The sequence below is a fragment of the Rana temporaria genome, chromosome 3, assembly GCF_905171775.1.
Source record: "Rana temporaria chromosome 3, aRanTem1.1, whole genome shotgun sequence".
NCBI classification, from domain to species: Eukaryota; Metazoa; Chordata; class Amphibia; order Anura; family Ranidae; genus Rana; species Rana temporaria.
Genome location: NC_053491.1, coordinates 165,944,898 through 165,960,329, shown reverse-complemented (window position 1 = coordinate 165,960,329; position 15,432 = coordinate 165,944,898). Strand labels below are relative to the sequence as shown.

At 45.0% G+C, this 15,432-nt stretch overlaps 1 protein-coding gene across 1 annotated transcript in view; it reads right to left on the bottom strand.

Annotated features, from left to right (window-relative positions):
- WNT2 (Wnt family member 2) overlaps nt 1–14,847 on the bottom strand; it is a 137,220-nt gene extending 122,373 nt beyond the window's left edge. Inside the window, exon 1 of the mRNA XM_040343770.1 lies at nt 14,278–14,847. Within this exon, the coding sequence (XP_040199704.1) occupies nt 14,278–14,411 (134 nt within the window). The 5' untranslated portion in view covers nt 14,412–14,847. The remainder of the gene's footprint in view (nt 1–14,277) is intronic.
- Between the last annotated feature and the right edge of the window lie 585 nt (nt 14,848–15,432).

The following is a 15,432-nucleotide window of genomic DNA, read 5'->3' as shown; positions in this document are numbered from 1 at the left end:
TTCCTTTAAACATGACTGTGAGGCCCCGTACACACCATAGAATCCATCCGCAGATAAATCCCAGCAAATGGGTTTCAGCGGATAGATCCTATGGTGTGTACACGCCAGTGGATCTGTTTCCGCGGATATATCTCCCCTGGGATGGATTCCAGCAGATCGAATATTTGCTGACATGCAGAACATATCCATCTGCTGGAGTCCATCCCAACGGATGGATCCGCTGGTCTGTACAGACTCACCGGATCCATCCGTCCGAAGGGATCCCCCGCATGCGTCGTAATGATTTGACGCATGCGTGGAATTCCTTATATGACAGCGTCGCGCACGTCGCCGCGTCATAATCGCGGCGACGGCGCGACACGTCATCGCCAGAGGATTTCGGCGCGGATTTCAATGCGATGGTGAGTACACTCCATCGCATTAAAATCTGCTGAAATCCTCGAGAGGATTTATCCGCGGAAACGGTCCGCTGGACCGTATTCGCGGATAAATTCTATCGTGTGTATGGGGCCTAATAGAATATGAATGAACAAGAGACATCATAAAAAGCAGGTGACTAGTATATACATTCATCTTCATTTATAGTCAAACAATAAATGCATCTTGGCCATCCTCTGTATGCAATATTTATGATGCAATATAAATAATCCTTTCTATTAATTACAACTGGTCATGTTCATGAAAGCATCAGCATGATGAGAGGTCTGTGTTGCCTAGGAACTAGATCGCTCTCTGACTGTTGATTGTTTAACCTTGCTCTAAAAACACAGAGGGAAAGATTAGCCACTATTGGCTGCATATTAGCTGACCTCAAGGCAGATATGAAAAAAATGAATGCAGCTTTGTAATCAAATACTATATTTTTAAACTGGAAGAATTGTACATATCTGAATTTGAGCTGGTGTCAGTCTCTTGCAGTCCCCTACACAGCGTTCAAATATGATAGGAAGAAATAGCACACGGAGCTATACCACAAGGAGAATGCTGACAGTAGGAGGAAGCAGAGTGACACAGCGATAAGCTCATCATTGTGTTGCTGCTTCTTCATTGTCCAAGTCACGGGCGTTACATGACAGCCTGGGCTTAGAGAAAGTGGGTTAAATGATGGTGGCTGCAATGTAACCTGGAAGACTGAAATAAGGAAAAGCAGTACTTTGTTGGACAACTCTAGATAGAGGGAGAAATTGCAGCAAAGCTGCATTATTCTTTATTGTATCCCAATCTTTTACTAGTTTTACAGATATGAGATTTTACAGTCTATGTATAATGCAATGATAGTTAAATGGGTTGTAAAGAAAATGTGTTTTTTCCCTAAATAGCTTCCTTTACCTTAGTGCGGTCCTCCTTCACTTACCGTATTTATCGGCATATACCGCACACTTTTTTGCCCTGAAAATCAGGGCAAAATCGTGGGTGCGCGGTATACGCCGATACCCGCTTTCCCGCGCCGAGTTTGAATACTGCGCCGACATATACCGAGCGCAGTACTCGTGTATTGTCGGGCAGTCTCGGCTCCTCCCGCGCTGACGTCCTGGACGTCAGCGCGAGAGTAGCCGAGCATTGCCGACAATACACGAGTGTACTGCGCTCTGTATATGTCGGCGCAGTATTCAAACTCGGCGCGGGAAACGAGCGGGGAGGACGCCGCAGAAGGACGCCGGACCCGACGAAGAGGACACCCGAAGCCGCAGACGGACCCGACAAGGCCGCCGATGGACGCCACGCAAGACACCAAAACTAAGTACAAAAAAAAAAAATTTCCACAGGAATTCGGGGCAACTTTAGGGGTGCGCGCTATACCCCGATAAATACGGTACCTCATCCTTCAATTTTGCTTTTAACCAAATAAGACCCAGACCTTTAGACAGCTAAAGGACCCGGACAGTTTTTGCGACGTGGCTCCCAAACAAAATTGGTTTCCTTTTTTTCCCAGAAATAGAGCTTTCTTTTGGTGGTATTTGATCACCTCTGCGGTTTTTATTTTTTGCGCTATAAACAAAAATAGAGCGACAATTTTAAAAAAAATTTAATATTTTTTACTTTTTGCTATAATAAATATCCCCCAAAAATATATAAAACATTATTTTTTTCCCTCAGTTTAGGCCGATACGTATTCTTCTACCTATTTTTGGTAAAAAAAAAATCGCAATAAGCGTTTATCGATTGGTTTGCGCAAAATTTATAGCGTTTACAAAAAAGGGGATAGTTTTATTGCATTTTTATTTTTTACTACTAATGGCGGCGATCAGCGATTTTTTTGGTGACTGCGACATTATGGCGGACACTTCGGACAATTTTGACACATTTTTGGGACCATTGTCATTTTCACATAAAAAAATGCATTAAAAATGCATTGTTTACTGTGAAAATGAAATTGCAGTTTGGGAGTTAACCACAATGGGGCGCTGAAGGGGTTATGTGTGACCTCATGTGTTTCTAACTGTAGGGGGGTGTGGCTGTAGGTGTGATGTCATCGATTGTGTTTCCCTATAAAAGGGAACACACGATCGATAACAGCGCCAAAGTCAAGAACGGGGAAGCTGTTACACACAGCTCACCCCGTTCTTCATCTCCGGGGACCAATCACGGGACTCCAGCGGCAATCGGGTCCGCGAGTCGCGAGGCCCGCCGAGCTTCGGACCGGGTTGCGTGCACACGCGCGACCCCCCACGGCTGGGCTTAAGGAGCCATGTACGTGGATGTGCCCAGCCGTGCCATTCTGCCGACGTATATTGGCGTGAAGGGGTCCTTAAGTGGTTAAATGTCCTTATTTCTTCTGATAAATGCTCACTTCCTGTTCTTCTGTCTGTAACTCAACACCGTAATGCAAGGCTTTCTCCCTGGTGTGGGGGGAGGGGACGAGCAGGCAAGTCAGGACACTCTCTACTTTGCAGACAAAGAAAGGAGCTGTGTGTTAGTGGGCGTCCTGACACTCCTGCTCTCCCCCTCCCCCCTCAAGAGGCTTTCTCCACACCAGGGAGAAAGCCTTGCATTACTGTGTTTAGTTACAGACAGAAGAACAGGAAGTGAGGATTCTCAGAAGAAATTAGGACATTTAACAGCAAAATGGAAGGATGAGGTAAGTAAAGGAGGACTGCATCAAGGTAAAGGAGGCTATTTAGGGGAATTTTTTTTTCCTTTACAACCCCTTTAAAGCAGTTGTATACCCATTTAGCACATTTTAAATGTAAAATTAATATCTCCTAAACCAGTAGGGTTTAGGAGATATTCACCTTGCATGCAGCCGCTGACAACTGCAGCAAATGCGGTCTGAGAGTCCGGCGGATGCTGTTGGAAAATCAGAGCGCCTTGCCGGAAAGAGTGCATTTCCTACATAATGTTGTAAGCATCCTCTTCTGATGTCTACATAATACTTTTCATTTAAAACTCCAGGGATTTTTTTTTTCTATCAGCATATGCAGGGCTGCTGTTAGAACCCACAGGACCCCTTACAGCCTACCTGACAGCGAACCCCCCCGTCCCCTAAAAAAAAATTCAAAAATATGATTTTTGTACTCACCATAAAATCCATTTCTCTGAAGTTCATGGACAGACACAGCTCCAAATATTCTTGACAGTAGTGTTATGTTCTGTCTATCAGGAGAGGACTAGGCACACATGTTAAACAGTTAAAAAACATCTAACACAGCAAAGCTGAACAGCACTGCCCAGGGGGCAGGCCCTCTGGTCATAACCCCTCACCCTGCAGTCAGCAGCTCAGTTCGTCAAATAGCAGTACAAACTTAAAAAAAAAAGGGAATGATGGGTGCTGTGTCCATCCATGGACTTCAGAGAAAAGGATTTTACGGTGAGTACAAAAATACTATTTTCTCTTTTGTTCATGGACGGACACAGCTTCAAATATTCTTGACAGTAGGGACGTCCCCAAGTAGGGGTGGGCACAGCTAGCATACCAACTTCCACCCAAAAACAAACAGTGCTCCTCAACGGAGGAGTTGCAACATTAAACAGCCGCCTGCAAAACTTTGCGGCCGAAGTAAGCATCCGCAGATGCATGCACAACAACCTTGTAAAATTTACTGAAGGTGTGAACGGACGACCAGGTCGCCGTCTTACACACCTGTGAGACAGACGCTTGATGTCGGAAAGGCCCAGGAAGCACCTATTGCCCTGGTCGAAAGCACCATGACAGGAAAGGGAGGTGACCGCCCCTGTAGGGCATAAGCCTGAATCACGGTCTGTCTGATCCACCGAGAAATGGTGGCCGATGAGACCGCCAGGTCCGTCTTTGGACCAGTCACTGATAAAAACAGTGAGTCTGACCTCTGAAACTGAGTCGTAGCAGAGAGATATACTTGCAGAGCTTGGACCACATCCAAGGAATGTAGAGCAACCTCTTTGGGATGCAACGGCCGAGGACACAGGGATGGAAGCACTATGTCCTCAGGCCGAAACAACCTGTGGGCGTAACACCGCTTTATCCTTGTAGGGGGACTTGCAAGACAATTCAGAAACCCTCCTGACTGATGTAATAGCCACCAGAAAGGCCACCTTCTGAGAGAGTGTCAAAAGGAGAATCTTGCTGATGTTCTCAAAGGGAGGTTTCTGAAGTGCTGAGAGCACCAGATTAAAATTCCACGGGGGTAGTGGTGTACGAACCGGAGGGGCCACATGTCGAACCCCTTGCACAAATGTTCTCAACAGTGGATGAGCCGCCAAGGGTCATTGAAAGAAAACAACCAAGGCTGAAATCTGCCCCTTTATGGTGCCTAGGGCAAGTTTTTGATCCACCCCATGCTGTAAAAACAGCAGTATCCTTGAAACCAAATAAGCCCGTGGGCGCCACACCATCTCCTCACACATGGAGATGTAGACCTTCCACGTGCGATGATAGATATTCCGAGAAGATGACTTCCGTGCCCCCAGCATGGTGGAAATTACCGAATCCAACAGACCTCGACCCCTCAGTACCTGCCGTTAAAGCCAGTGACTAAAGCAGGATGAAGAATAGGACTTTGCGACAGAAGGTCCTCCCACATTGGCAGTCGCCAAGGGACATCCGCCACCAGGCATACAAGGTCGGCACACCAAGGGCGCCAAGGCCAATCTGGAGCAATTAGAATCACTAGGATCCCCTCGGTCTCCACTCTGCAAAGCGGACGAGGAAGAAGCTTCAGCGGGTGAAAAGCATTTATCAGCTGATACTGTTCCCACGGAGCCACCAACGCGTCTGCCCAGGGATCTTTGGACCTGGCCAAAAACCTCAATACCTTCCGATTGAGTCGAAAAGCCAGGAGATCCACGTCTGGCGTGCCCCATCTCCGGCAAAGTAGCTGAAACGCATCCATGTGTAGTGACCATACTCCTTGGTCCAACATCTGGCTTGCCAGTTTTCTACGCCCGGAATATATATGGCCGACAGGGCCGGCACGCTCCGCTCTGCCCACCGAAGGATGTGAGCGAGCTTTAATCCTGCAGCCAAGCTTTTTGTTCCTCCTTGATGATTGACATAGGCCAACGCTGTGGCGTTGTCTGACTGGACGTCCCTGAAGCCTAGAAGACCATGTGGAGAGGCACAGTCTGATCGCCAGAAGTTCCAACACATTGATCGGCAGACAGGATTCCTCATGCGTCCATCGACCCTGTGTTGACTAAACACCCCAGACACCCCCGCAGATGGTCAGGCTGGCGTCCGTCGTGACCACCGTCTAAGCGAAAAGGAAGGAACGACTTCCCGGACTGAGGGCCAGAGATCTCAGCCACCATACCAGGGAAGTCCTGACTAGTTGACTCACCCGGATTTGACAATCCAGGGACAACGGAGACTTGTCCCATTTGGACAGGATTTCCTTCTGCAAGACACAAGTGTGGAATTGAGCTTACAGTACTGACTTGAAGGTGGCCACCATGAGACCTAGGACTCGCATGCAGAAGCGCAGTGTCGACCACCTGCGGGATGCCAACAGCTTCCCTGCCGACCGAAGAGCCTGCAACTTCTCCAAGGGGAGTTAAACTCTCACCTCTGAGGAGTCCAAAATTAAGCCCAGGTACTCCAGGCGCTGAGTCGGCACCAACACCGACTTCTGTAGGTTCAACACCCAACCAAACTCTTGAAGAGTCTGACTGGCGATCGCCACATCCTCCTCTAATTCTGAGACCGAAGCGGCTCTGAGCAGGAGGTCCCTGACCGCAAAAACCTCTGATGCCTGGAATATATGGGGACATGCAAGTATGCATCCTTGATGTCCAAGGACGCCAGAAAATCCCCCGGATGGAGTGCAGCAACCACAGAGCGAACTGATTCCATCCTGAATTTTCGAACCCTCACAAAGACATTGAGGGCCTTGAGATTCAGGATTGGACAGACCCCATCCTTTTTTCGGGACTACAAACAGATTGGAGTAGAATCCCTGAAGCCTTTCCAGCAGCGACATAGGTACTATTACCCCACACCTCAGCAGGTCCTGCACTGCCCCCCAATAGGGCGTTCCAATTAGCCGGAAGAAGATGAAGGTTCGAGGGAAAGAATCTGTTTGGTGGACAAGAAAGAAACTATCTTGTACCCTGATGAAACCACTTTGCAAACCCACTGGTCGGGAAGCAGGGAGGTCCATCGAGCTGCAAACTCGCGAAGGCGACCCCTCACCCGAGAGTCGGGCGGGGACAAACCTTCATGCGGTCGCAGATTTGTTTGCAGGCTTGTTTTGCTTGCAAATCCAGGGACGCTTTTGTCCCTCAGCTGGCCCCTTGTCAGCCTGGGAACGCTTACCTGCGGGCCCAGACTGACAAAAATACCGCTTCTGAGCAGAAAAGGAGGGCCCTGGCCTACGGCGTGGCTCCTTACCTTTTCTGGATTGTGGGAGTAACGTGCTCTTACCCCCAGTGGCATTCTTAATAATGTCATCCAGCGAGGCTCCAAATAGCCTCTCTCCCTGGAAGGGAAAATCCGCCAGAGCCTTCTTGGAAATCTGGTCCGCGGACCAGCATTTTAGCCAAATCAGGCGACGTAGTACCACAGCAGATACTGAGGCTCTGGAGAGCAAGGGAGCTGTAACCAAGGCTGCATCGCAGACTTACTTAAGGCCCTGCACCAACTGGTCGGCCAACTCCACACAGACCAGCTCGCGGTGCAACAATTTTGCCCACTCAGTAAGAGTCTGACACCAGGATCACGGCCAATACTGGTCGCAATGCTGACCCCAGCATGGTGAACATGGACCGGGCCACCGCTTCGGACCTCCTGTCAGTGGGGTGAACTTGTTTAACCTAGACACTGGGGGGGTCCACAACCAGAGGAGATGCCCATTTTTTCAAAAGGCTTTCCTCAAAAGGGTAACGGACCGCCATGCAATGGGACCGCAAAGGTCCTCTGCGGTCGTTCCCATTCCTTGTCTATAGACGTATCAAAATAAGTCACGTAAGGAAAAACTTTAGCAGTGCGGGTCGACTTGCGGGACCCAAAACGGACCCGCACCTCAGTAGATGCCCCAGTCGCATCCTCCAATTTGATGATTTCACGCACTGTGGTGATAAGTGCTCCAACAAGCGCCTTTTCCTGCGCTGCCCCCGGACACAGAGTCTTCCTCACTGTCCGAATCCTCAGACATATCAGAACAGGGGCCCTGCGCCAAGGCCAGGCCCGAGTCTGAATCAAAGTTTTCCCCAGATGATGGGGTGGTGCTTTTTACCACCTTACGCCCAAACACTGTTTCCACCCTGGCAACAAATGACTCCAGGACCACCGACAAAGCGTCCACAGGTACTGCAGGTGCTGGGGCACCAGTTGCTATCACAGGAATTTCTGGGAAAGAAGCGCCAGCCTCTGACGCCATGCTGACCTCGCTCACCGTACAGCCACTCAGGGACTAAGTCAAGGTACACTAAAAAAGCCCACCATCCTTGCTGCTACAGACTGAGGGGTATATCCCAGAGAAACTCACCCCCCTGACCCGGGCACTGTTCTACACTGCAGTTCGCTCTATCTCCCTGCACAGTGTGTGCCTGAAGTGTCTCTGAGGCAATCTGCCGTTCAGATTGACCATTTTCAGTGCTAGAGGCCAAAACCAGTGCTAGACCTACAACAAGATGGCCGCCGCTCGCCTCATGAAAAAAAAGAGTGGGCTACAAGAAATTGGCCGCCGACTGTAATTTGCATTAGAAACAGTGCGGCTACAAGAATATGGCCTCCAGCTATATTGTAATAGCTACACTACGGCTACAAGAAAATGGCGCTGTCGCGATTCTGAGGTAAGAGAAAGGCCGCAAAAAACAGAGCCTCCGAGCGTAGGCCCCCCTTATGACAGACCACCCACACCATTAGAGGACCCCCCACACAGCATGCAGCCCCTAGTTCAGGATCCGGAGCCCCCCTTCAGGGACCCCTGGTAAACAGCAGGCCCAGCAATGCATGGGGAGGAGGGAAGGGATGGGGAGAGAGGAAAGGGAGGCCGAGAGACCCCCAAATGACCACCCCAGGAATGCCCAGCTGCTCCATCCTGCCAGGACAGGAGGAACCTTACTTACCCGTCCCCGCGGGGACCGCTGGATGTGTTCCTGACAGACCCACCGCCGAGCAGTATGGAGTGGCTGTCGGTCATGGCCCACCGTGACATGGACAGCAGTAGCCCGGTCATAAGTGAGCCCTGGAGCATATAGCTCGCCGGCCACCTCTGGAGCAATGGGATATGTCGTGGCCGACCCTGCGCATAGCTAAAGGCCTGCTAATGCTCGATGGCCGGACTGGGGAGACTACAAGGATCTATATTTTACAGCCTGTGACCCAGCCGTCAGTTGATAGTAAATCTCAGGATCAAAAAAATACAATTTTAAAATAAAAATTCTCCAGGACCAATGGGCCCTAAGAGAGCCAGGTCCTTCTCCTATGCTAGGCAGAAAAAATGAGCTGCTGACTGCAGGGTGAGGGGTTATGACCAGAGGGCCCGGCCCCTGGGCGGTGCTGTTCGGCTTTGCTGTGTTACATTTTTTTAGCTGTTTAATATGTCTGCCTAGTCCTCTCCTGATAGATGGAACACAACCCTACTGTCAAGAATATTTGGAGCTGTGTCCGTCCATGAACGAAAGAGAAATTAAATTTTTGCTAAAAATTCACAAAAAAATATTATTAAAAGGACACAACATAATTCCTGTGAAATCTCAAAGAAAAAACGGTCAATAAAGCTCTACATGTGTATGAGGTCTTTGCACCCATTTATTTAGGCACTGTGGCCTGTACAGTGTGAATCAGCTTTTTATTATGTAGCTGGAGCTGTGTGCATGCAGCCTATGTTGCACGCTGTGGGGACGCAAGCAGCAGTACGAACACAGCTGCAGGTCTTAATTTCACAGGCTTACGGGTGCAGGTGTTTGGCCCCGAACACACTGTAGATTTGGGGCCACTCACCCGAACCTGCACACCTGTCAAATTAGGACCAGCTACAGTGTTTGTACAGCCACTGCATCTATATAGAGGAACAGGCAACTCCAGTCGCACAAACTTCTCATCGACACCGTATGGGCTATAGAACCTTAATTTTTCGACATTGTTTTTTACAATGCCGTTGAGAGGGGGGATTGGTGAAATATCAGGGGTCTTAACTTGTGAAACTGATTAAGTGAGGACATGGGCCTTAATCTCTATCTCTGCAGCCTTGGCTATACAAAATAAATGAACAGGATGAGCTCTGCACAGAGTCTCCCTGTCCATTCACAAACTGAAGCATAGTAAACACAGTTTACTGTGCTTCAGTTATAAATGAACACTGAGTGATTAGTACTGTTCACTCACTGGGGTTGATTTACTAAAGGCAGATCCACTCTGAACTACAAGTGCACTCACTGTGAATCAGAGGGGATCTGAAATCAGAGGAAGCTCTGCTGATTTTATCATTCAATCATTTACAAGCAAAAACGCTTTTTTTTTCCCCCTCATGTCCCCTGCAGTGCATTTATAGTGCAAAGTGGATTTGTCTTTAGTAAATAACCCCCACTTTCAGAAAAGAAAGGGGCCCCTGATCTTCACCCTGACACTGATCCCCTGCAGCAGCAATGGGGGGTGGGCAGGCAGCAGAGGGAAGGGCATCCTGTAGAGGAGGGAGTTATTGGTGCAGCGAGAGCTGCCTTTACTGGAGCTAATTCCCAGTAGTTCCTCTCTGCAACAGCTGAAAGCCGTCAGAATGGAGAACAGGAAAAACTGTCTTTCAGCTGCTGCAAGGGGTAAATGCACTGCATCGTCAAACCGATCACCCCCCTCCTGTACAGGATCCCCTTCCCCCTGCTTGTCCTTGTTTGCTTGTCCTGGTCCCAGGCACCTTATTGGTGCCCCCAAATGCATGGCATACTTTTGTTCAGCCCACATCACTGCATAGCATACTTTGGTTCAACCCACTGCAAGACATAGCAAGTTCACACCGAAGCATTGCTGTGGTGTGAACTTGCTATGTCTTGCAGTGGGACTGTGCTGGTCAAGGCTGCCTATCACACTCCCAACCACACCTTTTGAGAGCAAGCCCTTAGTTGCATTCATCCCCATCACTAAAAGTGTTGAACTTCTGGTTTTAGAACTGACAGTTGTCTCCCATACAGTGAAGCATAGCATTGCTCACTCCACATCCCCCCCTCTTGTCCATTCACAAAATTACTTGTATTCTTTTCTTTGACTGGACAAGGGGAGAGGAAGGACAGAATGTCAGGCTCTCCCCTTATCCAAAGAACGTGTTTTTTTTTTTATCCAAAATTGTATTCAAAATTGCCTCGGTAAGCCTCGGGGAGCGATCCGGGACGACGGCGCGGCTATTCGTTTATAGCCGCCCCGTCGCGATCGCTCCCCGGAGCTGAAGAACGGGGAGAGCCGTATGTAAACACGGCTTCCCCGTGCTTCACTATGGCGGCGCATCGATCCAGTGATCCCTTTTATTAGGGAGACTCGATCGATGATGTCAGTCCTACAGCCACACCCCCCTACAGTTGTAAACACACACAAAGTGAACCCTAAATGTTACAGTGCCCCCTGTGTTTAACTCCCAAACTGCAACTGTCATTTTCACAATAAAGAATGCAATTTAAATGCATTTTTTGCTGTGAAAATGACAATGGTCCCAAAAATGTGTCAAAATGGTCCAAAGTGTCCGCCATAATGTCGCAGTCACGAAAAAAAATCGCTGATCGCCGCCATTAGTAGTAAAAAAAATAAAAATGCAATAAAACTATCCCCTATTTTGTAAACGCTATAAATTTAGCGCAAACCAACCGATAAACGATTATTGCGATTTTTTTTACCAAAAATAGGTAGAAGAATATGTATCGGCCTAAACTCAGGAAAATAACTGGCTTGGAATAGAGAGGTGTTAATGGATACTTCTGACAGATTGCATATTACCACTTTGCATTCTAAAGTGTCCTAATATTTGTTCAAGATTAGCTCCCATACCATGTTTAGGAGCTTTGAGAATCTTGTACAGCATTGGGCTTCTTGTCTTGCAAGTCAATTCAAATGGTGTCATGTCATGAGTGTTTTATTTGTTTGAGTAAAGATTGTAAGAAGGGGGGATATCTTTGAATCCGTAAATATGTATGAGTGAGCTGAGATTGATTACTGAAACGATCCAGGCTTTGGCTCCCCTTACATGAGGGCTCCTAATATTTTTATTTTTGGTTGGAGTTCCGATTTAGGACACACAGTAGTGAAAATCTAAATAGGAATCTAGACTTGAATATGTACAGAAATGTATATGTTCACTTCATGTGTTACCCCAATAATGAGGTAATTGTCACAACAGTAAAGTACTTCGAACTACTAACATTTACTTTATGTCACATTTAAAACCATGACGATTAAAGCATGAACAAAGATAGGCACGTGTAACATACCCAACTAGCAAGCAATCACCTTACACTAATATATAAACTATTTAAAACTTATAAAGTTGTTCACAATGACAAAAATGTTAGAAGCCAAATAATTACACGAAAAAAGACTGAATAAAGTCTGATGAAAACTTTAGCATGAACAAGCATCGCATGTATCCAGAAGCATATTATTAAAGAAGAGTCTTAAAAAGGGAGATTACATCATCTGTGCCCAGATGTTCCTGATTAGAAAACATACTGCAAAGGCACCTTAAAAGGCTTCTCACAAATTTATCTTTAAACCCTTTAAGACATTACCCCACCCTTACAGTTCCATTTTTTTCAATGTATGTGACTGGTTTATAGTTGAATATACATTCAAGAAGGCCAAAATTATAGACGGTCTTTCATTTTTGTTCAGTTTAGCGCCAACAACGCTGGTAATTCAGCTATGGATGGACTTTCTGTAACAGTAACTCTATTGAAAAATATTAGCTTGCCTAAGTTCCCTATTCTGCAATTGACATTGTATAGTCTCATACCCCTGGCTAAAAATGCAGCACGGAGAGTGAGACCACCATGCATTGCTTGCTAAAAATTCCTGTTCTTGCTCCTGTAAGATATAAGAAGCCAGTAGGTGATATAAATATACAGCAAACACTCAAAATTAACATATATACTGTACTGTCTGAAAATCAAGTGCTATTTAAAGGGGTCCTATTAAAAAGCCAAATCTTCCATCAAAACTGCCCTAATTATAAAGCTGACCTGGGCTATATCTAAAATGGAAATAAGACAACAAAACACCATTTTTTTTTTTTTTTGTCTTTCGCCAAAGATTTCTCATAATGCCACACTATACGGAGAACATCCCATTAGATATTGTGAATAGTTAAGGAATCTCTGCCAAGACAGCATCAATATATCTCTCTCCAATTTTTCTGCATTGCCCCCCCCCCCCAGGTTTTTACTTTTTACCAAATTGTTCACTGATTGTCTCTATTTCAAAGTTTATAACCTGGAAAAGGATTTGGAATCAAAATAGGCAATAAAAAAAAAATATATATATATATATTATTCTGCCTTTTTTTTTTTACCTCAGATGCAATAATAAAAAACAGTTAATACACTGAAGCCCTATCAAATGCAATAATGCAACTACTTGGAGCCACTTTTTATTTTACAAATAGATCATACCCTTTTCTGAAACCCATGTACCTGATTCAGTTAAACCATTTATAAAATCTTGTAACATTTATTTTTTTGAGCCATTCCCAATAAGGGTTTCCTGGAACTCATGGGTTCTTACAGAGGTTTCTAGGCGTTCCTTGAGCTGTGGATGATTGACCTTCCATTTCATGGTGGCTACATAGTTCCTGGCTCAATGCCACATAAAAGAGCCAGCAGCATGACACCAATGATCTTTTTAGCGGTCTGTAAGGGTGGCATTCTGACCATCACTGTAAGGGGAGTATTCCTCCCACCAGCTGCATTTTTCCACCGCCCCTTACAGGCTAACTGGCTTTAGCAGGGGATCCCCTGGACCTGAAAATTATTTCAAGGGTTCATTGGGGGTAAAAAGGTTGCCCTGTAGAAGGCAAAGTGTTAAGAAAATACACCAGAGAATTTATGCAGCCTGAAATAGTCAAGATAAATGCTGACAAATAAGTGAAGACATGAATCTTGCTTATATGGATGATGTATAGGATGGTATTTGTGCCCTGCATGCACGAATAGCCAAATTTCATTTTTTGATGCATCATCCAATTGGATTACATCTGGCAACCAGTGACAATGCTCCTGTCACTCAGCTGTGAATCATCTATGTAGGATTTGCATAGCTAAAGTATTATTTAGTGCATGCAATACATTTTCTCTTATCAAAAGTAATGATGAAGTGCCAAGTTTTTTTCTACAAAGCTATAAGCAAAATGCAGCTTTAAACAAACATCCATGCAACATAGGTTACAGCTACTAAAACAATGCATACTTTATCAGGTGTACAGATACTGCTTTTTTACTGATTATTTTACAGTGCAAAAAATACGATGAATTCACTAACATAACCTGCATGTCTAATATACAGTTACAGTGTACAGTAAAGCCCAACAACCTAAATAAGATGATTAAAATCACTATTTCACATGAACATTAAATAACCATAGCTCACAAATTACATGCACAGCTGATAAGAAAGCAATGTGGTATTTTTAAGTTAACTACAGGAGATGTCTCAGCATATAATTTAACAGTGAAAAAAATAGTAAGTACATCAATAGACAGAATAAACTTTACTGCCACATTTGCATGACTGTTTCTGTTTAAAATTCAAATGTCATACAAAGGAACGAGTCAAGAGGAATAAACTATTTCTACAAGCTATAGCATATAATTGCCTCTATTTATGCTGATGCATTAACAAAAAAAAGTAACCATCAATTCCTGTACTTAGCACCAAAACTAAAGACTTACCACCATGAAGTAGTTGCTTCAGGTGTCACAAGCAGCAAGATGACAGGAGCAAGAAAACAGACGTCCGGGAACAAGGTGTTCATATTAAAAGAAAAACCTTCACAGCATATCAATGTTAGCACAGAAAATCCCATGAGAGGAAAAAAAAAAAAAAACAAGACTGCTATGTTAGCATTAAAAAGCAACCAAAAGACTTCATAATATTCTGTGCATCTGAAGCCTACAATGCTTCTTGGGAGTCTGATCAGCTACTGTGATTTGAAATTAAAAACTACGGCAAAAAAGGACTTGGAACATTCTCAAATGACTTCAGCTCCGTCTCAGAATCAAATGGTTAGCGGGAAAGAAATGAGAGGTGAGATTATTTCATCTCTCCTGTGCAGTGAAAGGACTGTTCTGGAGCTGATGGACGTTGCATAAAGAATGGGTGGGTTTATAACACTGATGGATGGAATGATGTCAAAAGACAAGATGGGTTAGGAAAGGGAGGGATGAGAGGAACACCTTTGATTGACAATTAAACCCCGAGGTCACTTCTGAGCAAAATGAAACCCAAACAATATCCGATCAAATGTAAGTATATAAAAATACTATATTAATACAATCCACGTGTCCCCCTCCTATAAACCGTAGTCCAGAACTCTGAAAATGTATGTACGTACAACTACATTTCCAATTATAATATTCCTTCTAATATCAAGTCATACTAAAGTAGAAAAACTTGTATTATAATTAAGTACACTTGTCTGTAAATGGGACTTGTTGGGCCAAGTAGAGGTTAATTAAATTATCACTGGTAACATTGCTAGTGTTTCAGATCATTTTTATGCACAGTACCCACTATTCAGTGACAAGAATAACACGATTTACAGATAATTTCACATTTGCCTTGAAACTATAAATAGCTGTTGTATCCTTAGCATATAAGTATACATTACTTAACTGCAAATAATTAGGGCTACCAAAAATAATGCAACAGTTCTATTTTTATTTCACAGCTAATTTACCCATAGAAGCACTCAAGTTTACAAACTAGCTTCATTTTAAATGTGCAGCCTTTAGAAATCAGTCATCTAATACAAAAACATTATTATAAAGCAGTAAATTTCAATATTATATATATAAAAACAAAAAACTACTAGAAAGTAGACAATA